General features: G+C 38.4%; 2 protein-coding genes across 5 annotated transcripts in view; both read right to left on the minus strand.

Annotated features, from left to right (window-relative positions):
* rassf5 (Ras association domain family member 5) overlaps positions 1-8,791 on the minus strand; it is a 40,448-nt gene extending 31,657 nt beyond the window's left edge. Inside the window, exon 1 of one of the 2 annotated variants that reach the window (XM_039673269.2) lies at positions 8,000-8,791. In XM_039673269.2, the coding sequence (XP_039529203.2) occupies positions 8,000-8,663 (664 nt within the window). In that variant the 5' untranslated portion in view covers positions 8,664-8,791. Of the gene's footprint in view, positions 1-2,260; positions 2,655-7,999 lie in introns of those variants that run through there. The other variant, XM_089125136.1, reaches the window with a different exon arrangement.
* A 1,082-nt stretch (positions 8,792-9,873) lies between these two features.
* On the minus strand, positions 9,874-23,554 carry ikbke (inhibitor of nuclear factor kappa B kinase subunit epsilon). 3 transcript variants are annotated; one of them, XM_039673266.2, is made up of 22 exons: positions 23,383-23,554; positions 23,127-23,200; positions 21,600-21,715; positions 21,370-21,507; positions 19,922-20,057; positions 18,480-18,661; positions 18,131-18,291; positions 16,621-16,731; positions 16,258-16,437; positions 15,790-15,986; positions 15,557-15,615; positions 15,355-15,446; positions 15,119-15,220; positions 14,931-14,991; positions 14,726-14,841; positions 14,404-14,480; positions 12,854-12,893; positions 12,675-12,776; positions 12,218-12,314; positions 10,576-10,667; positions 10,428-10,499; positions 9,874-10,345 (listed from the first exon to the last, which is right to left on the minus strand). In XM_039673266.2, exons 3-22 carry the CDS (start codon positions 21,705-21,707, stop codon positions 10,282-10,284), a joined length of 2,187 nt encoding a protein of 728 aa, XP_039529200.2. In that variant the 5' UTR covers positions 21,708-21,715; positions 23,127-23,200; positions 23,383-23,554; the 3' UTR covers positions 9,874-10,281. The 3 variants fall into 3 exon arrangements, with proteins under 3 accessions (XP_039529200.2, XP_088981261.1, XP_039529201.2); XM_089125135.1 differs by having other exon boundaries at positions 23,298-23,554; XM_039673267.2 differs by lacking the exon at positions 23,127-23,200.

A 23,554-nucleotide genomic window follows, 5' to 3' on the forward strand; every position in this document is an offset into this window, starting at 1 on the left:
TTCTTGTCCAGAATAAGCAGCAATATGAAGAAGGCCAATCTAGTTAGAAAGAACGAGACCACCTGATTCTGGCACAGGTTTATATGAAATAGGTAATGCTAGAATAATAGAATATAATTTTTATAAGTGCATTTAAGTTAGTGAGAGTATATGTATGAAAAATGTAGGTGAATATGATAAAATGTTATTTTAATATTATAAAATATATATATAAAAAAACATTTTAATATTATAAAATAAATATTACATAGAGGCCTATATACAAAAACCAAGGAGATCTTTAAAGCTTAAAGTAAGTTTGCGACAGCTGACTTGATTGTTTTAATCATTAGTCTGGCCTATTGGTATTTGTAACCTTATTCAAACACTCAAATATTCAATATGAAACTTTGAATCCTACTTGAGTTGAAAAATGAGTTATTTACATCATAACATGAAAAATTCACACCGCCTGCTTCAGATCCCTGTCTCACTCAGTATGTGTCATCCACAGCAGGGAGTCGGTGTGTGCGGGAGATGATGGCTAACGTCATCATGAAGCAGAAAGGGTGAGAAAAGTGCTGCCGTAATCATAAACGCTCAAAAACATTTCTGTAACAGAGGTTAAAGAGGCTCATATTTACCAAAATAGCTTAAGAGTTAGAAAGTGAAGTATGCTGTGACTTAATAGCCAGAATCAGATGTGATACCATAAGCAGAGCAGTCAGTCGGTGGCATTGCACTGACACTTTCCAAAATGTTACTATACGGCGTACGCTACACTGTACTTGTCCATGTTCATACAAAAGCACTACTATGAAAACAATCCGTCCATCAACTTCACAAAGGAAACCATCAATCTACACCGAAGACTTTCTCTGAAACACTTTGAAAAAGGAGAAGCCTTATAAGTATATCTTGCTTTTCATTCAAGTATTATACTAAGTGAATAGAAGGGAAGTTGTCTTGCACTACAGCAGATCACTTTTTATTCATTACGCTGGTGTACTATATCCCAGTCTCCGTCTACTCAAAGAGGGATTCCGGTCCAGATCAATAGGAAATTCAATTTCAACTCCCTTGGCTTCTGATCAAAATGCCATTTTGCCAAAAACAGCACTGAGATCAAATTCATCCACTGATGCCCAACTCAACTTCATAAACAACAAACGATCCATGAGAATAACAGACCGGAATCCGTGTGATATGACACACTGGGTCAATATGACTCCACAAACACAATGTAACATTTTTTTCAAAACTCCTAATTTAGTAATAAACTACTAGACATAAATGATGCCTCAAATTGGGTGATATGTTAGGGAGAGGTATTACTTTATAAGCAAACAGAGATACGATTTTACAACTAATAAGCCTGACTGATGATAAAATTGGCAAAAAGCAAACAAATAAAATCAGGGAGGAGAGACCTGGGCCCTGATTTAAAAAAAATCGCTTAGTACAAGGTTGCCTCTATGCAACTACCCATATCCCAAGAAACCTATAGTAATGCCATAGATCACCAAGAAAAAAACTAGTTATCATGCCTAACCCCTTAAAACTACTTAGAACACCCTAGCTATCACCCTGAACACATTAAAACCACTTAGAACAGCCTACAGATAACCCCCCCCCCATGAGAAAAACCCACTAGAAACCAATTAGAATAACATAGAGATCACCCAAGACCCCACCTAAAACATCAGATCACCCAACACCCAGCAACTGATTAGTAACAGCCTACAGACCAATCAGAACACTAACCTCAACTCAACTCAACTAGGATAGCAATAGAAATCACTCAGACCAGGATCATTTCTGACCAGGATGAGGTAAATCTGTGCTACTGACGTTGAAAGAGTGTCACACAGTACATCAGTTTGATAACTTATATTGTACATCAGTGTGATAAGCATTATTCTGACTCAATGTACTGTACAGATTACATTGCACTCTGCCTGCCTGGTTTACTGGTACATTCTAGAACCACAGAAGCTTTTAACGGCTAAGTTACAGATCAATGTCCATTCAACACATGAATAGACAACAATAGATACAACATGAAAGAAAAAAAAGAGACAGATAAGGAAACGGAAGAGACCAAGAGAGAAAGAAAGGAGAGCAAGAACGTGATGCGCCAACAAGAAGAAAAACAAGGCTATTTAAGGAAGGTGAAAGTCACTGCAGAGCTCAATGACAGAAGCCTAATTGGACAGTTCAAGTAACTTAACCAAATCCCATTTCATCTCAGCCTCCTTACACATCTCATCTCTTAGGTTACCTGATAACATGAGGGTCCCACTACTGCTGGAGCGCCGCAGCATGCGGAGGCCCTCGGACCAGGAGCGGGACTTGGGCAGGCGGCGGAAGAACCGTCCCAGGCGCTTGGAGACCTGTCCAAAGCAGGCGCTGGCCACCGCCTCCTCTGTCCCCATCTCCGGCAGCATGACCGCCGCTATCTGTGGCCTGTCGCGGCCATGACCCAAGTGCCACCACTGAGTCCCGCTCCAGGTGCCAATCCGTGAGCGGCCGCCGTCCCGGCTGGGGCTGGGCGCCTGTGGTTCCGTTGCGTCGTGGTGTGGGCTCCCTGCGCCAGTCGCTCCTGTGTGTCCACCATCGCAGGGCTGCGCTCGGTTTTGTGTTGTGCACTGAATGCCCCCCTCCCTGCCTTTCTGCCACCCTGCGCCCCTACCCTCTGACACAATCCCCCCCTCCGCTGACTGGTACTCTCTCTCCTGTTCTTCTCTCCCCGCGTCCGTGCTCCTGTTTTTTCTCACGCAGTGCAGAACTCGTACCAGCTCAGACTGCACCCACTCATCCTGCTCTCTGCAGCATGTTTTTCATTGAATCCTTAAAGGCACAGCCGCACTGCACTCTTGCCTCCTACTCTCTTTTTCCTCTCCCTCCCGGTCCTTCTCTCTCCATCTCGATCGATCTCTCTCATTTCCTCCCTCTACGCATTTCTCCTGTCAGTCTGTGCCATCATGCCACTTCCTGTGTGAGAACACACTCCCACGCTTGGAGAAACCTGTTGTCCTGAAGGACAACTCCAGATCTGAACACACTAGCCCTCCGTTCTGCATCTTCCTCCTTTTCTCTTGTGTATATCTATAAATAAAAAGAAATGAGAGCAGTGTCTTGCTCCACTTCTTTCAACAACACCTATTACAGCATCAGTGAAGACCTCCATAAATTACCCCACCTGCCCCTCACATGTGGCTCCTTGCACCGGTATTCCAATTTAGACATTAAGATTGACTGTCCTGAAATAAATGGATATTAATGATCAAATACCTCATTATTCCAATTGAGAGATTCAAATAGTTTGATTACCCCAAGATAAATGCATATTAAGCCCAAAAGTATAACAAATACCACATTGTATTTTGCTGTTGCCTATGATAGATGGAGTGGCACATTTCCTGCTGTCCTCACCCCAGGTCTCTCGAAGAGAGGATGAGACTGAGAGAGATAGAGGTATAGAGAAGTGGCCAAGGGCAGCCTAATTATAGCCAAAGACATAACTCCCAACAGCCCTGTCACACTTTTGCAAACTCACTCCTCCTTTTCAGTAAGAAGTGCTCCATACATCTCATCACAGAACTTATTAACACATCTTCATACAAACAACCCACTCCCACTCAAACCGACCGTCCGATACTAAACTGATCAGACCATTTAAGCCGTGCAATAGCAGTGTGAAGCCACAGGACTGAAACAGGAAGTGATTTAACAGGCCCAGTCCATCTGTAGCTTGAGGTGAATGTTGTATTAAGAAAGTAGACAAAGCTCCTGCTGTATAACTGTTTCAACAAGGTAAACTCTGTGTACACTGAACCACTAAAACATCTACAGCATGAATAACACATTTTCAATGTTTTTGTTGAGCACACAGTCCAGCTTGTGCCAGGGGTTTGATGTGGAAGTACTCGACTTGTTTTAGAGTTGCCAAATCGTGTTTAACCGGAAAAAAAAAGAATGGAAATTGGATTTAAGAGCTATAAATGTTTACTTATCAGCTGAATTAAAAAGAAGGCCAATTATAATGAAAATGTAATATCCCAGAACCCAAGTTGAAGCCTAAAGTAAATGCCAGCAATTTATACAATATTTCAGGCCTTTCTGCACTTTTATGTGTGGAAGACATTCCTCTTTCTATCATTATAGTCTGTCTGAAACTTTTAATTAAAAATCAATCCAATGTCTGATTGGCATCCATAAGCTGTAATCCATTTGCAATATGGCTAAACACAGTTTTACTCAAGCATGGATTAAACACAAAAGGCAGACAGGCAGCATCCCTCAGACGGATGGGTGCAGAATTGGGTGGGGGAGGTAGCCAAAATCCCGAGCCAGATTAGACACATAAAGCCAGACTGAAGAAGAAGGAGAGAGAAGACTGATGCTTTGAGACAGGCCCATGCAGTGAGGAACCCTTTTTTAAGACACCAACTCACTCACTGAGTCACACTAGCAGGGAGTTGAAGCGTCATGCTAACAGGCTGCCAGAGGAGAACTCACTTATTCTCCTTGACTAAACCTTGAGACCATGTCTAAATCTGTTATGACTCAGCATATAACTTATACACGTCATGTAAAGGGAATATAATTCAGAAACAGAACTCTATAATGGTAGTAGCCTACTAAACACAATAGAGCATGCATTGTCTTTCACAATCCATTTAGGTATGCATTTGTGTAACTGAAGTCTATGAGAGGTTTCAGGTATTGGCAGTGTGTTTGGCTGAGCAAGAAAGAGCTCAAAGGAACATTTGATCGCTCAAAGGTTATTCTTTCTAGCACAAGAGATTTTTTTTTCAAAATGCTTAAAAATTGGTTTAAATTTTGTCCAAAATTAAATTAAAAAATATTTTAAAAATAAATAAATTAGCCAACAAAACGTTAGATAATTAGGGTTAGATCGGGAGTTAATAGCTCCAATTGCAGGTTACCACTTTATACAGTGTAGAGCAATATAAAATATTGTGAATTTCTTAGTGAATGAGTGAAGTACAAAATGGCATCGTCTGAAACTTAAGTGGAGACTACTAAAGGGGGTTTTCAATAATATTTAATGTTCTATCATCATTTACTCACCCACATGTCTTTTCAATCTATATGACATTCTTTCTGGAGAACAAAAACCGATATTTTGAAAGTCAATGGGGTGCAAAACAAAACTGTACTTTCATTGTACAGACAAAACATCTTATATTTTCTTCTGTGTTCTGCAGAAAATCATACAGGTTTGGAACAGCACGAGTGGGAGTAAATGATGACAGAATTCCTTTTCAGTTGAACTCTCTCTTTAAGTTTCTTTTTCCTCTCAGGAGAAACATCTAAGAATCAGGTGACTTCAGCAAAAAATCTGCATTTGTTCTTATTTGAATCACATTGTTGTCTAGGATAAACAATTGACATATTTAAAAGATCTCATTTGTGTATTTCTTTCCTTTGAGAGAGAGTATGAGAACAAAGGGGCTGTTTACTGACGAATGCAACCACTGATGTTCTCTGACTGCCTCTTTCATTCAGTGTGTATAATTATGGGCTGTGTGCACTAAAATGGTAATCTGTAGTAGTCAAGACGCTCCATCTTTAGCCCATCTGCACCACCGCAACCTCTTAAATACACCAATTCCCAGCATGCTCCGAGACATTTCTAAACAAAACAGCAACAATCAGCTACAAACTACAATGTTGAGCTTTACCCATGAGTGACTTTTGGTCACGTACAATAACTCTGCTAGGGGCTTTTCAGAATACTATAATACAGAGCAAACAAACCAATGGAGGCATATCAGGACATGCTCATGGAATGCTACAGAAAACCCCATTGAAGTGAAAACGGTAAAATATATCAATTGGAAAACCCCAAGACATCCCAAACTGAATCTCGGTTACAAACCACAACAAAACTACCAAGAAAAATTAGACCCAACCCTGGCATTTTACAATGAAAGGTTGAGGAGAAAGAGGAACAAGCACTTAAAACTCCTACGGTTTCAATGAAAGTAGTGCAACTCAAAGAGGAGCTTCTGCAAACACTTAGTTCCCAATGGGAGAGATTGAGTATTCTGCTCAAATGGCTGTTACTGTACTTTACAAAAATTTTGGGGTGAACTGTCAAATTTACAAAAGTCTTTTCTGTCTTTTCGCTCCATACCTGTATGACTTTTTTTTCTACTAAACACAAAAGAAGATATTTTGAAGAGAAGTCAATGGGTCTAAAACAGCTTTGGATCCCACAGAAGAAAGAAAGGCATGGGCCTAATAAATGAAAAGAAATGAACTGAGGGAGGGTTAAAGAGATGCCCAAATTTGACTTTTCACTGCACTGGAAGGGTAGAACAGTCATTGTGTTTAATTGTATAATCTCAGAATCATCATTAACTTCTAAATAATACATTATAAACCCCTGCAATTTCACTGTCGGACTTCTATCAAGCCATTCGCTGCAGTACGTTTCCCAAATGAAAACTGCTGACACGCTGCTAACTCAGCAACGCTTTATACACACACACACGACCGAACAGATGCACCATGTGCACACAGACGGACAAAACCCCAGAATTTAACACACAAACACTCTATTCTCAGTGTGCATCAGGTTAAATGCATTCATTCAGATACAGCACAGCATGATATGATTTCTGCGTTGACTGAGCTTTTTTAAAGATACTGTCATTGTATTCTACATCATTCACAGATTTATTTCTGGATATCGTGCTAAATAAAACAGCACTTGATTTCAGCTCTCTTTTACAAATCTTTTCAAGGAAGTTTTTTGGCATTAAGAAACGCCACTTAAGAGAAATAGCTGTCCTTTAAAAGCAAAAGGGAGATTTAATAATTGAATTAGCTGAAGTGCATGATTGGACAGTGGAGTGCAACAACAATGGTGCAACATTAATGACAGAGCACAGGCAAAATACACAAAGATAGGTAGCAAGTAAGATTAAGAAAAACCTTCCGAAAGAATTCAAGAATTTTAGATGCACCTACTGTAAAGGCAAGTGTACCTTACTCACATGATTCAAATGTTAGTCATTTCCCATCTCAATAGCAAGAAAATCAAAGACCTTTGTGGGTCACAAATTATTCACTTGAGAATCCCCAATGATCTGGAGGGGGTCATCAGAATCCCACCTTCCCCTTTATATACAACTAATCAAATATGACAAATAGCAAAACAGAAAAAAAACAATGACCTCTGCTGGGAACTCCCCCCCCCCATCCCCCATACTCCCTAAACCACCACATGTATCAGCATGCTTCATCTTAATTAAACAAACTGGAAGTTCCTATAACACTGGAGCCGTACAAACAACCCCTTCGAGAAAAAAAAAAAAAAAAAACAGCAAAAACAACACTTGTATACTATAAACATTATGGACTTTTGTCAGTGTTTCTCTTCTCTGTCATTTTTCTTTCTTGTTTCACAAATATCTATTTGATGATTCTGATATAAAAGTATCAGTATACTGAGAACACATAAAGATAAATAAACGAAAACTGTTTATCTCGCTAACTCTCAGCAAACATCTATCCAGTTCATTCTAAAGTATCTATCCCCCATCAGTCCATTCATTTCTCTAACATCTGTTATTTCATACATCCATTAATCTGATCATCAATCCATCTTGCATTTATCTATCCATTCATCCATCTCTCTTAAACCATCAATCCCTCCATCCATCAAACATCTGTCTGTTCATCTATCTATCTATCTATCTATCTATCTATCTATCTATCTATCTATCTATCTATCTATCTATCTATCTATCTATCTATCTATCTATCTATCCAACTCTCTCCACCCATCCATACAGTAATTCTAACTATCCATCAGTTCATCCATCTGTCAATCCATCCACCCATCCATTCGTCTATCCATCAATCCATCTTTCTTTTATCTATCATCTATCAATCCATCCATCCACCTCTATCTCCCTCCACTAATTTATCAATCTATACATCTATCTATTCTATGGTCAGGTGAGGAGATACCGGCTCTTACTTTGACACTTGAGTGCAGCGCTGTTGATCTGATGGCTGCAGGCGTCGCACCAGTCCTGACTCAGCCTCCTGGAGGTGAAGATGTGGCCCTCTCCCCTCTCCGCCTTCACCCTCGGGTCTCTAGGGGTGAAGATGGACCATGCCTCCATCCTCAGAGGCTCGCTTCGCATCTTCACTACTCCTGACCTTGCCTGTGTCAGCCTGTCGATCTGCAGTCCCTCCAGTTCGTCTGACGAGCAGCTTAAGTTTGACCCTGGCGAAGAATTGCGAACTTCTTGCGGAGACGAGGACGCGTGAATCTTTGCCGTGTCCTTCACAGAGCTTCTCCGGCTCCCGGCGCTGTGTCTGCGAAATATTCCGTTATTATTGTTTACATTCTCTCGGTCCATGTCCACAACAGATCCGTCCATATTACTACGTGGCGAACCGGCACTAGTGCCTCGGTTGTGTGATGCTGAAGGCGGCTCGTGATTGAATAACAAGAGCGATGCTGAGACTGCGGCTCTCGCGCTGTCCACATCACTCGCTCTGTTTCGCATGATCTTCTCCAGCGACCATTTACGTGAGAATTTCTTTCTTTCGCTCGACTTCAGTTTGTGGAGAAGTTGCTGATCCGGGTCGAGGTGGTGTTGAGCAGGGTGCTGTCCTAAAGTGACGGACGCCATGCCTTTCGGCTGGAGTTGTATGTGCGCGGAATACAAACTAAATTGAAGCGCCAGCGGCGAGCGTGTGACGTGCACACTGAAGCAGCCGCGCGCTTTAAATGTCACAAGAATAGCGGGCGTGCGCGAGCCTGCCCCTCACAGACTCATGATCTCACGATCACTACTTCTCTTATTCCACTCTTCTAGTCAATTCAGCTTTATTTACATAACGCGTTATACGATACATATTGTTTTAAAACAGCTTTACAGGGATAAACAGAAAAATAAAGGTCAATGATGCAAACAGGTTTCTATTATGCTTTAAAGTAGCTCTAAAAATAAGTGTCATTGATCAGATCTATGGTCAATTCAGTAAATGTAATCAAATATAAAAATGAGTTAAATTCAGCTGTAACGCAGCTCAAAAAACAGAGTGATGTCATCGTCCAGCTCATTTCAGTGTTTTTTTTCTTAAGTTTAACAGTCTCATTTACAAAACACAGTACTTCTTTACTATAATTCATTACAAACACATACACAAGTTCTGACATGAATTTATCTTTGTTTCGTTTTTTCCATAACAACCATGTAGACTTTTTATACCCACTGCATCATAGGCTACATACATATATATTCATTATAGAATATCATTTGTATCATTTATTAGATTGTTTAAACTTAAAATAATTTTAATTAAAAATGTAAGTTTCACCTTAACACAATGGTGAAACTTACATTTTTAATTAAAATTATTTTAAGTTAAATTATTTTAAAACATTTTATTTGTGCAAAGTATACAAAGTACCAATTACACTAGAAAGTGAAGATAAAAAAGAAATATAAAACATTTAACAAATCTGTTTACAAATATGCCAAAAAGGTAAGTTGATAAAATTCCATGACACAACAAACTTAAAAACGGAACCACAATGTGGTCTCCGTAAGGTCACCATAGGTCCCCCCAGCACAAGGAATTCCCCATAATGTGACATCAGAACCTACCCAGCACATATTTTACTTTCACTTCAAGTAGTAACATGAGTCTGTTGACAGTCAGTATTTGTAGGATGATAATCTTGGCTTGTTTCAGATTTTTCAGAAATCCAGCTGAATCCTCTCAAACAAACAAAAAAAGTTTTTTAGAGCCCCATGTTTTGTGATTAAGTTGCTATTTATATGGACTAATTAAATACTTGCAGTTATCTCTCAAAACCAGAATCGATTACACATGGCAGATTAAACACCTCTCTCTTTATTCCATGGCTAAGCAATAATGACACTATTATTGTCAGCAGAATGCACAGTGCCATCAATATTTAAGTCTCAAGATAACTCAGGAAAACTGATGTAGCTAGTAGTTAAAACTGATCTATATTTCTTTCTTCTTGGCAGTTTAAATCCATACTACTATACTGTATAAAGGTAAGTAATTACATTAACACTGACTTGACAAAATGCATGACACATCATGCAATTTCAGCTGCCTGCCCTGGTAACAGCCAATCATCTGTTGTTTAGGGTTAGAGAGGTTTAAATAAGAACAGTTTTGTGTCTTTGATTTGTTTTGCTTTCTCTTTCCTTTTAGCTCAGAGATCAGGGCTCTGTGACATTGTGTTGCATTCTGTAGTCTTTGAGGTCTTCATGGTCTGTTGGGTTGAGGTATTTTTGTCTCCACTGGAAGTGTAGAAGTAACTACAGAAAGGCTTAAAAAATATGTCTTGTTAAATTTAAAAGGATTTTCCTGGAGTACACATTAACAGTAGCACTTTCAGCTAAACACCATACCTTTGTATCATATTGTTGTTATTCTGCAGCTCCCGTGCCACAGCCTCCATCTCATCCTTTAATCTGTTCATTCTGCAAACAATTTCATCATTTATATACAGTAGCTGGAATTGATAAATGCTGTCTCATCTTCATTACAATGACATACTTGAGAATCATGTGCTCATCTTGTGTTGGTCCATCCACCCCCTCAGCTCCTATTGGCTGGTGGAGAGCTCTAAACACAACTCTGTCAAGAACCTGCAAAGGTGGAGAAGAGGAAGGGAAGATGGTCATGTTACTTTCAATCCAAGCTTTCTGACGATCAGGAATAAAAGTCAAACTTTAGAATAGATCAATCCAATTGGTTTAGAGAGAAAACCGTGAATTAAGGGAAGGAGTTAAGCGTTGGAAACGAGAATTTTTGGAAGCTGATCAGAAGTGATGCCAGAACTAATTGAACTGAAACTGATTTCACCCAGAAAGTTTGTAAAAAATCTCCATAAAAATCCATATGCTGCGTCCAAAATACAGTAGCATATTATATAGTAGGTAGTACATTTGGTTTGAAACTTTCTTTGCAACCGCTAAAAAAAGAATGTTCTATGTAGTATGAATGAAATTCGGACATACTACATCTGCCATGTTGTTATTGTCATGTGACATACTTCATAAGTTGCGTCGCTTCACTTCCATTCACAAATCCTCTTAAAGGAGTAGTTCACTTTAAAAAAAAAAATTGCTGATAATTTACTCACCCCCATGTCATCCAAGATGACCATGTCTTTCTTTCTTCAGTCGAAAAGAAATTAATGTTTTTGATGAAAACATTCCAGGCCTTTTCTCCATATAATGGACTTCATTGGGAACCAAACAGTTCAGCGTTTCAGTGCAGCTTCAAAGGGCTTTAAATGACACCAGACGATGAATAAGGGTTTTATCTAGCGAAACGGTCGCTCATTTCAAAAATAAATAAAAAATTTTAAGTTTTATAAGCACAAATGCTCGCCTAGCTCTGTTCTGTGATGACCGTTAGTGACTCTCCTGTTCAAACTCGTTCATCAAAATGAACAAATCTTTTTTCCAGTCATGACTTGAAGGGTCCTAGATAAGACCCTTATTCATTGTCTAGTGTCATTTAAAGCCCTCTGAAGCTGCACTGAAACTATCATTTGGACCTTGAACCCTTTGGTTCCCATTGAAGTCCATTATATGGAAAAAATCCTGGAATGTTTTCATCAAAAACCTTAATTTCTTTTCAACTGAAGAAAGAAAGACATGGACATCTTGGATGACATGGGGGTGAGTAAATTATCAGCAAACGTTTTTTTTTAAAGGTGAACTAATCCTTTATGTGGCCTAGTGGGATAGTAAAGTGTCCACTGAATGCATGCTTTAGAATCTCAGCAGAAATAGATCACCCAGGTTCTTTTCTACCTACTATGTATACTGACACACTACTCGACTTATATACTGTTTTTCGACAACTATATAGTAAGGAAGTAGGCATATTCAGATGCAGCGATAGTCACTTTGCAGAAGGCAGTATTTAGTAGAAGTTCAACTAAGGTGTACAGTAGGTAAACGAGGAGAACTGCTGTAAAAAAAATAAAATTCTACCCTCACATTCTTTTCCAGAAGGGATTAAGCAAACACATTTTTTTTTAATGAGAAAAACACAGCCATGTTCATTTTGGACGGGATTAAAATCACAAAGCAAGTCTGTGAAACACAAAATTTACCTAACCTCCTCAGGGACGACTAGTCATGCTTGAAGAGGGCTAAAGACAGACTATGTGTGTAGGGCTGACCTTGTTCTGCTGGGCCTCACACACATGCAGATCCGCAATTCTCTGCCGCAGGACACCACCAAAATGTTCGAGAGTTGTATGCATCTCATAGAGAACTCTGTAGAAATAAGACTCACATGGTCATTGAAATTATGTATGGTATTGACAAGCCATAAAAATAGTGTCAGTAATGTATAGTGTATGAAATTGAAACTTGAATGAAACTTAACAATCTGTGCTGCTAACACAGAGGTTAGTTATAAGTGTTGGGAAGACTAAGAATCTCTGGAGACTGGAAACAAGATTTACTGAGATTATAATCCTGTTGTTTTGTTATTGTACACACAAATAAGAACGAGTCTGTACTGGCACTATAAGTCACTTCAGATGAAAAATCCATGCCAACTAATTAAATGTACAAAAGCAAAGAATTACGCATACGAATTGTGAGCTCTTACTCATCTGACATCTGTCTTACCTGTTCCAGCTCCCAGCAGCCATCAGAACATCCTGGTACTTCTGCAAACAGTCATCCTTGAATATAGTCTTGACTTTCCTTATGTATGAAGCCAGATTGAGCCTGGGCAGAATATAGCGGTTTCTCAGTTTAATTACCGTGAGAACAGACATTCATTCAAGATGCTATTTAATACTTACTTCTCAAACTTGTGAATCTGTTCGTCATTATAGCTGAGCTCTGGGACAGAAAGTGAATGAATTAGCAGCAGTCAGAGAAAATTTTCATAAAAACTGGACCCAACACCGTAGTTCTTTTTTTGTTTGTTTGATTGCTCAAGATAAAACTTTATTTTAGCTGACTGGCTTCTCCGCAGAGTCATATCTAACATTATCAATGCAGCCAGGCAGAAAGAGGAGTTCGACTCTTCTGTCTCCATGCTTGCCTGTCTGGAATGGTCCTTGCTATCAGATAACAAGCAACACTGAAACTAATCTCACTAATCTCAGCAACTGGCTCCACTTGTGAATCTCCACGTCCAGTTTCCAGGGGCCTTATATATCAACACAGCGTACGTCAGTTTTCACGTTCACGGCCAGATGTACCAACAGTGAAATTAACGTAAGAATGTGCGTTCCTCCAAGTAAACTTCATGTCTGGCGTACGTACATAGAGGCAATAAAGTGAAGTGGCAAACATTACACTACGAATTGTTCTATCGCACCACCAGCTGTCAGATATTACTTAATAATACATCAAAAAATCTATCAATTACAAATTATTTCACACGAGTCTTATTAAAATATTCTATTATGCAATTAAGTAAGTGCAAACCCGTCTAGCAATGGCAGCGTTGGCTTAACAAGGAATAAAAAATAAACTTCATTAATTCGGTCACTAAAGGTAAAAAAAAAAAAGAAAGTAATATTTTTATTCAGCAAGGACACAATGAATTTGTTTAAAAGTGCCAGTAAATGCATTTATAATGTTAAAAAAGATTATAAGATTTCTATGTGTTTGATTTAAGTTTTCATTCATTAAAGAATCCTGAAAATGCTATATCATGGTTTCCATGAAAATATGAAGCAGAAGCACAGCTGTTTTCAACACTGATAATATTCATAAATGTTTCTTGATCATCATATCATCATATTAGAGTGATTTCTGAAGGATCATGTGACACTGAAGACGAGTAATGATGCTGAAAATTTAGCTTCTTTGAATATATTATACTTTCACATATATTCACATAGAAGACATTTTCAGTGAAATTTCGTTTCTTGCAGGTTTCTTTAGCTAAATTGGACTAATTACCATATTTAAATTAAATGTGCTCGTGCATGTGCGCTCAATTTTACGCTAATTGGGATGTACAAAGAGAATATGAGTGGGATCCTTTGTACGCAGACATTCATACATCTGTTTTTTTTTTGTGCGTACGCACATTTACAGCTTTGTTCGTAGGCAATGTTTTAGTATGAATTCAACGCAAGTCTTTGTACATGAGGCCCCTGGACTGTGAGCGACAGAAATCAATGGGTCACTGCCTAATATTCAGTACATTCACAGAGTTCAGTGAATTTTTTCCAAGCGTCCTGAAACCACAAATTGGTTGAGAAAAACTTTTATCATGGGCTTATAGCTTTTATCTAACCTGCAGAAATTCAGACCTTTTTCACAACAGGTGTCCTGAATTTGTTTTGTGTTGTGTTATATTGTTATATGACAGGAAAAACAGGCTTCTACTTACTTCCTGTCACTCGATCGTTGTAATAATGCTGATGAACTGCAACAATCTTCCCAAACAAAACCTCCATCTTCTGGATGCTGCATTAAAAAGAAGATGTATTCTTCTCATTATTACTGAATTAAAAATGAAAACAATCACTGTATTAATAATTCATTTTATTTTATTCAATTTATAAATCTTAAATAATGCTTGTGTGTGTGTTTGTTATGTACAGTACACAATATGTTTATTTCATTAGCAAACATGTCACTATAATTGTTAAGTTCTTTCCATCTATCAATGTTCTGCAAAAATAACGATCGACCCCCCCATCTCTCTTAACCTCTTATCCTGGGCCAGTGTCTCCGAGTGTTTAGACAGCATCACGTGCAGGTGCTGTAGTTGATTCTGGAACTCTCTGATTCCAGTGCTGTACATTCGCTGCAAATCCTCTTCTATCTACACACAATGAAAAACCTCAAGGATGAAAACTATGTCGCATTCTAATTCATGTATTCAATATACATTTCACAGAGAACAGCTTTTACCAGTTGGAGCTGCTTCTTATTGTCTATAAACTCGGGAAACTCATGTTCAAACTTCTGAGTGCTGGTTGGGAAGAATGAAGAGATGTCCATCACTAAATAACAAACTTACAACAAAATATCATGAAACTAATGCTTACTGTAGTTTAATAAGCATTATTTAAACACATATTCAGTATGCAAATCCTTACAACCGACTGAGATTCGCCTCTGTGCTGATAGAAGAAAGCAGCTTCATATTCACCATGGCAATCCTGTTCGCCACATTCTTGCATTCAAAGCCTGTGTTTTCACTGAAAAGTCAAGAATATTGTTATTGGACACACTAAAATATCACGGTAATCCCGTAATTGGAGGTTGTGTTTTCTTGTGGCAATATTTATCCGGATGGTGACGCATGCAGAACACTAATGATATTAGCACTCACATGTAGCTATAGAACCCCTGCAGAATCAGTTCTCTGTCCTTCTGAAATGAGCGAGCTATACGCAGGTACTGATGAATGACCCTAACAATGCTCTTTAGGAGGAACAAAAACAACAGGACACAGTGTGAGGTTAAGGGATAATAGTGTAATAATGTCCACCAAAAATAAGCACCAAAGATAAAAACAAAAGAGGCTTGCTTACCTTGGAGAAAGAGTAATCTGCCATGATGTCAAACTTTGTGGGCATGGCGGGGGCTTCAGCTACAGGACAGATGAAAACAGAAGGGATGGTGGAAGAATAAAGAAAGAAAAGAGAACATGCAACCTCTCCTTATTTGTAAACATAAATTAAATTAAACATTAAATATCTTAAAGTGTTCATAAAACGTGTCATAAAAGAAGAAGAAGAAGAAAACTAATTTGTTGTGTCCTTACGTTCTCTGTATGGATATCCTCCTAATTTCTCTGGTCGTCGGCTGATCAGAATGATAGGGCGGTCTGGACTGGTGGGAGGAAGGTTTACTACTTTCATGCTCGGCTCCAATATGAGAGGATGACCCTGAAACAGGTACTGCTGAGCCGCAGGTTCAATTCCAGTTTGGGCCTGAACATCCTCAAAAAAGATTGAGACCCTTGAGGAAAACAACAAGAAATTATATATTTCGGAGACACTGAAGTCATTCAGAAAAAAAAAAATTGCACCCTCATTCATACCTCTATTGTAGGGAATCATTTTTAAATTGATTTAAATTGACCTACGACCAAATGGTATCTATATTTACAATATATTGAGAAACAGAATTTTCATATACAGTAACTTAAAAAAATAATACACATTGTAAAGTCACAGTAGTTTAGTTGCAGTAAACAGATAAGGAATCTCTTCTCTCAGAGCACACATACGTGTTGTGAAAGTGGATGTAGATGTTGTGTGTTGTGGCCTGCTGGAGAAAGAAGATGTGGACGGTGATGCGGTTCAGGATATCAGTGGTAGCAGCAAAGAACTTGACAAAGTCCCAACACTTCTCCTGATTGGCCTCCAGTATGCGGGCCAACACTGGGATCAGTTGAGTCTTCAAACCCCTACAAAAAAAATACAGAGCCATTGGTAAACTGCTCCCAAACTCTTGAGGCCCACTAGAGATAGTTAAACCCCAGCCGGGTCAACAGGACCCTTGGTATTCTTGCTTCTCATTTCACACTGCTCATAATTTACCCAACAATAAAAATTAATCATTTAACACACTTGTGCATAGAGTAACTCACTCTGAGAGTATGCAACTCTGTGGCAGTTGGTAGCTCCATTCGATGGGTCCGTCTTCCACCTTCTGCACACCTGCTATGGCTCCCTCTGGCTTCTCTGTTGTGATCTTGTACCTGGGAAGAGCACCAAAAGCCACCAAAAATAGCACAAAAATTAGTCTAATGCAAATAGAAATGCAACACAAACAGGGTTACAGTTAAAGGACAACTCCGGCGCAAAATGAACCTTTGGTCTAATTACACATTGCTACCTAGTCAACCGTTATCTGAGATTTGTTTTCATGATTGCCGAATGTAGTTTTATCTCTAAAAACAGTTTAGCCTATAACGCTAGTATAATGCTAGTATAGACCATTTCACAAGATGTAAACAACACTGGTCCAGAAGCACTTCCTGTTTTAGTTTTTTAACACTACATAAAAGCTGGGATAAAATACAACCAACAGAACATTTAAAACTGAATCAAAAAGTTAAACAAACATCTTTAAGATGTTTTCTTTACATGTGAATTAAAGAAAACAGTTACAAACTGAAACAGGAAGTGCTTCTGGACTAGTGTTGTTTACATCTTCTGAAATGGTCTATATAGGGCATAGAGTAATGACAAATAAAAATCGCTTGTTATTACCACTAACAAGGCTCAAAATAGCCCCACACCAACACGACAGCATAACAAGGGTCCCTAAATTCAAACCGAAGCATTGAGAACGTTGTCAGTCTCCAAACAGTTTAATAAGAAGATATTTTATACACACAGTCAACATCGCGAATACAGGAAGAAGCCATCTTTGAAAAAAAGTCTCTACCAGTCGATCTACGAACGCCTATCCATGTGCGCTGAACTGTGCAGAATCTCATATGGTCCGTTGTTTCCAGAAGAAACACAAACACAAACCGTTTTCTTCTCTTCAATATGTACACGTAGCCTACTGTTCGCGCTCACCTTATCACCCTATTCACATCTCACCAGCGCACTTGGATCTGCGTTCGTAGATCGACTGGTAGAGACTATTTTTCAAAGATGGCTTCTTCCTGTATTCGCGAAGTTGACTGTGTGTATAAAATATCTTCTTATTAAACTGTTTGGACACTGACAAAGTTCTCAATGCTTCGGTTTGAATGTAGGGACCCTTGTTATGCTGTCGTGTTAGTGTGGGGCTATTTTGAGCCTTGTTAGTGGTAATAACAAGCGATTTTCATTTGTCATTACTCTATGCCCTATATACTAGCATTATACTAGCGTTATAGGCTAAACTGTTTTTAGAGATAAAACTATTTACATTCGGCAATCATGAAAACAAATCTCAGATAACGGTTGACTAGGTAACAATGTGTAATTAGACTAAAGGTTCATTTTGCGCCGGAGCTCTCCTTTAATGCTTCATTTTAAAAGAAGAAAAAGCTATTAGCAGCTCCATACATAATAAATTATTCTATAATTTAGAGTTATGATTAATATATCATTTATAAGAAAAAAGCCAAGTAAATAATTTTTTCAAAATCAATTTCTTACATGATCTTCTTGTTTTTGCGTGGGCCTCCAAATGGTATGAAGGGAAGACTGCCACTGGCAGCATGGTAGAAGGTGACGCCAATGCTCCACAGATCCACAGACACACCATACGTTTTCTGCTGAGGTTTCCTCAATACTGCACGCTCATACATGTCCGGATGCTGAAACACACGTTCACAAGAGTTTTTATATCAAAGACCGACTTTATTCACAGACAGATCACAGGAACCACAACAAACACCTGATGACATTTCAGATATGATGTGCTGCATTTTCTGTGAATGGCTAAAAAAACAGGAAGAGGAAGCTTTTGAGTTATTTGAACAATTCAACAGTGTTATCTCCTTACCAGATACTCCTCTGTGCCATATATTGACACAAACTTCTCATCATCCTCCAACTCACGGGCAGCACCAAAGTCTGTCAGCTTGTACACCGAGCGGCCATCCTCACCCACTTGCCTCATGATATTTCCAGGTTTGATGTCCCTGTGCACTACTCCATTCTCCCGCAGGTGGTTCATTCCTTGGACTGTATATGTGCAAATGGGAGAAAAGCACAATTTATACACAGAAACCTCTCCGGAGACGCCATCTTTGAGGGCATAAACTGCTGTGTTTACCATAGGTGTATACAAAGTTTTATCAGAGAATGTCGTTTTATATACAAATAATTATTTCTGTTTAAAATGTTACGCAAATCATGAAGAGACAAAGTGATATAGATTATAAAGAGACTATTAAAACAAGACAGAGAGGTACAATGCAAAAATTTAATTCATAAATGGTGTGGATCTGTATGCAGTAACGAAGGAAGCACTGAGCACTGATTATGCAGTTTTGCCTCAGATATAGTATTTTCGTGTGCAAAATTATCTGGTATTGGCTAGGAGTTTTTACACATGTGAGCGATTCAGATTACAGGAGGCGTGCAATCAGATTTCCGAGGGTTGGTTTGGTGACATTTGCTCAAGTGCAATCAACTTAGTCATCATAGCGAAGTAGCATTATGCTAGACAATCTATCTATTAAAAAGCCATGGCCTGCACAACTTAAGTCACTGCTTTCTGTAATATGCATGTACTCATTTGTACACTGAAGAATAGTGGTGGAACGGTACATGTATTGGTATTGAAACAAACCGGTGTGGGTGTCATGGTTCAGTGCAAGAATATAAAAACAAATAACTCGCATGCAAATTAATTAATGTAATGCAGAACTACTTTATACGCGGGAACTTTCGGGACATAATCTGAGATTGCAATGCTGGAATTTGTGATCAAACAGTGGAAACGATGTCGGCTCGTCATTTTGTTCACACAGGACATTATTCAAACTGCAATGTGTTAACATATTTGTTTAGACTCGCAATAAAGCACAACATTGTGCTTTTGTCAAACAAATTCTTGCGTGTTTTGAGTGAGTTTCTTTCCTGTTGTTGTTCCGACAAAAAGCTTAGTCTTCTCACATTCATTGAGTCTAATGACGGGTATACTGTAAAATTGCAATTTAACTGAACCTCCGGCACGATTTTAACATCCATTGACCAGTAGATGACCATTTTCACTTTTTAGCACAAAACTCATTTCACTTTGTTGAACTCGTATTGCTTCTTCTAATGTTCTGCCCTCAGCAGTTGTGACGTCATGTGGGAACTATATATAGTGGCGATGGGACTACGTATCCGTTCCCTCCTTCAAGGAATGAGGGTTACGTACGTAACCGAGAAGTTCCCTTTCATATCCGCTACTGCATGCATGTTTTATGTTGTATTTACTCTGTCGGTTCTTACCCACACACTGCAGTACGATGAGGAACTCAGATTCAGGAAGTCCAAACGCATTCTCAGGCTCCTCCAGCAGGTTCAGCAGACTCCCACCTGAACAGAACTCCATCACCAGAACCCTCTGCTTCGGGTTCATATGCATCTGACATGCACAGGAATAAAAATGGCAGTGCTTTAAAAATGACATCTATTTTAGGTGAAGAGTCATTCAAGTTTTATAGAATGTATGGAATAATGGTCTCATTTCATCTCATTTTAAGATCAAATTATATTGCCTTTTTATAATTGATACAATACATATTATTTTTAAGTGGCTATATCCAACATACAGCACAGATTTTTTTATTTCACAGACTGCAACAATAAAACAGAATATGCAGCATGGAAATGCAATTATTATTACTACTACAATTATTATTTATTATTATTTTGTTTTTGCCATTTATGGCACGATAGTTAGTAGTAGTAGACCAAAAATAAACAGTAATAAATAAACAATAAAAACAGTAATATTATTTCTTCCTGTTTTTCTGTAAATGTATTTCTGTGATGGCAAAACTGAATTTCCAGCAGTCACAACTCACATTTATTATTATTATTATTATCAATGTTGAAAACAGTTGTGCTGCTTAATATTTTGTTATTAGGTTTTTGTCAAAAAAAACTTTCACTATTATTTAATAAACAAAAAGTTTAGCATTTTTTGGAATTTTTTTTTTTTTGTAGCAACGTTAAAGTCTTTACTGTCAAATCTAATGCAACCTTGTTGAATAGAAGTATTCATTTCTTTAAAGAGTAACTAAACCCTAAACCAACTTTTTTTAGTTAATGATCTGTAAGAATGGATCTTTATTAACACCAGTCATTGATTCGAGTAACTTTTTTGACATTTGTGTATAAAGTGTTTTATTTCTACAATATGGTGTAAAAACGTCTTAGTGCTGCCCTCTTCAGGTTGAACGGTGGCTACTGCAGTTGAATTTCTTTATTGGATGTTCCGCACTTCGTGACTTACGCAGGTTTCAGCTCACCACGCTCTTGGTATGAGCTTGTTTCGTCAAAACAACTGTATGGATAGAGTGTTTTAGCATCTATTTCGTCCCATCTATCTCCGCTGGAGCATTTTTCAAATATTGCCAGTGGGTGGAGTCAGGTTCTGACCAGGGGTTTAGTTACCCTTTAAAAAACACCCCAAAATTTTTATACATCTATATAAACCATTTGCAATAGGAATGGTTGCAAAAAAATATTATCATGCTTGTTTATGGTTATGTCTGGAATTTCACTGTATTAAATACCATTGGCATGTGCTGTTTTATAGACACAATACAAACTTGCACACAGTTGTCCATAATTGACCAAGACAAAATGCATCATATGAAACTGAAACATCAAAGCATTTTATCATAGCTGGAAAATCTTGAACAGCCTCACAAACCACATCAGATACGTACCTCCTCCACAGCAAAGAGTTTAACAATGTTGACGTGATTGAGCCTCTGCAGCACCTCAAACTCCCTCATTTGCACCTCATACGGTCTATTGTAGCTCACCAAGTTAAAGACCTTCACGGCCACCAGCTCACCTGTTTTCTACAGGAATATAAAGTAATTTAGAGTAAAATGTCAAGTCTATGCACTGTTTTTGTAAGGGATTTGGGAAAAAATTGTTGATGGTAAAGTACTTTGTTTCGTGCTTTGAAGACGCTGGCTGTCGCCCCCTGACCAAGAACATCATCCAGGGACCAAAGGTAGTTTGCTGTACTTGCCATGTTGACACAAGCGGATGACATGACTGTATCTGTGTATGACAAGAAAGTAAATTAGTAAATATTTAATGCTAAGTGTCATATTTAAAGCTGCAGTCTGCCGTTTTTCCTCTCTGTCGCCATCTCTGTTCGAAATCTGCAATTGCAGTTTTTCACAGAATTATCAACTTTACGCTAGTTGTACTTCGACACTGAACAGCGTGGATGAACAATGTTTGAGCAATCACGATGGTGTCGAAACTGGCATCATTCTCTGGTGGCATTCAAAAATCACAGATTATTCTTTTTGGAAGTATGATCAACATAAGTAAGAAACATCCACTTTTGTTCCGGTTCTGACATTGCAGTAAATTGCGCTGATTAAATCTAAAAATCGCTTATCATATCACGCAAAACTGTGCAAATTATACTCTGTTAATGTTAACAACGTCAGCATTGCGTGACTACATATAATGTCCTTCCGTTAGCCACTGCGAACGAAGTCTTTTGCATTTTACAGCGGGTGAATCTGTTGTCACTGTTGATTGTCGTTTGAACCTTTCTGGATCCGCCATCAAATTGATAAGTTTGATTTTATCAAGTGCTGTGAGAAAAGACTATAAATCTCCACCTCCAACATCCTCACACGCAATATAGCCAACTAGCCGAGACTCTTCTTTATGTGACGTAATGACGCAAAGACATGCTCGAATCTCCCGCGGAAATCTACCAGTACCACTGGAATTAAAAACATTATTACAAGCTTACCGCTTTGAATCGAGCTAAAGCGAGCAGAGAGTTTTGAACACTGGCTGGTTCTCAGATATGTATTTTGAATAATCTTTAACCCCCAAAAAAGCTACGGACTAAAGCTTTAATGCTCTAATTGAACTGCTCTCACAATATAATCGCTTTCATGATTGCGCTTCATTTAGTAGCTACTGTCATGATTTCACCTTTCCCCTAAATGTACTGCAATTTTATTCATGGGATTAATAAAGTATTCTCAGTGGCACAAAACACTTTTGAACATTTAACACAAAAATGTGTGTGTGTGTGTGTGTGTGTGTGTGTGTGTCCATGTCAAATGCAGAAGTTCATACCTGAGATAAATACCAGGTAATATGTGAATCATGTTGCCAATTAAAATATACTGTACAAACACACGTGACCATATGTGTGAGTGTCCATTATGAAGTTTATAGACTACCTTTGGTAACCAGGTAATATGTAAATCATGTTGCCAATTAAAATATATTGTACACCTACCCCACCCACATGACAGTATTTAAACATATTTCATTGGCAACATGATTTACATATTACCTGAGCTTGTGTACACACACATACACAAACACGTCCATTGCAGTATACCTGAGCTCAGGAAAAGTGTAAATCATGTACTGTAACGTTAGCTAATGAAACAAGTGTGATTAAAGAGTGTATTAATCAAAAGTGACTTGCCGATGAATTTTTGACCTCACCACGTCTCATCACAACAGAAGTGTCAAATAAGGTCCATTTCCTTCCTAAATGACCTACAAACGAAGAGTGAGAACATAAAGCAATCACACTATTTTTGCGAAAATTAGTTATTATTTAAAGAAAGATTATATGTGAATAAACTGCCGATACTTTGAATAGACTGCGAGGATTTCCCCTAAAATCATCTTCGTCGTCATCGCTCTGATTTGATTAGAAAATACAAAAACAAACCAACCATTTGTGTGTTAGATGTCGACGCATTTTCCACTTTAATCTGAGTTTGTCAATCCGTTTGAGTTATACAGACTAATTACTCTGTCAGTCCCCCAGTAGAAGTTATAAGAGCAGCTCGACGGAAACTCGATCAGCATCTACTTTCCTTTCCTTTCATTTCTGTTAGGAACTTC

This window comes from Pimephales promelas, chromosome 21 (genome assembly GCF_988280905.1).
Source record: "Pimephales promelas chromosome 21, fPimPro1.hap1.1, whole genome shotgun sequence".
Taxonomy (NCBI): domain Eukaryota; kingdom Metazoa; phylum Chordata; class Actinopteri; order Cypriniformes; family Leuciscidae; genus Pimephales; species Pimephales promelas.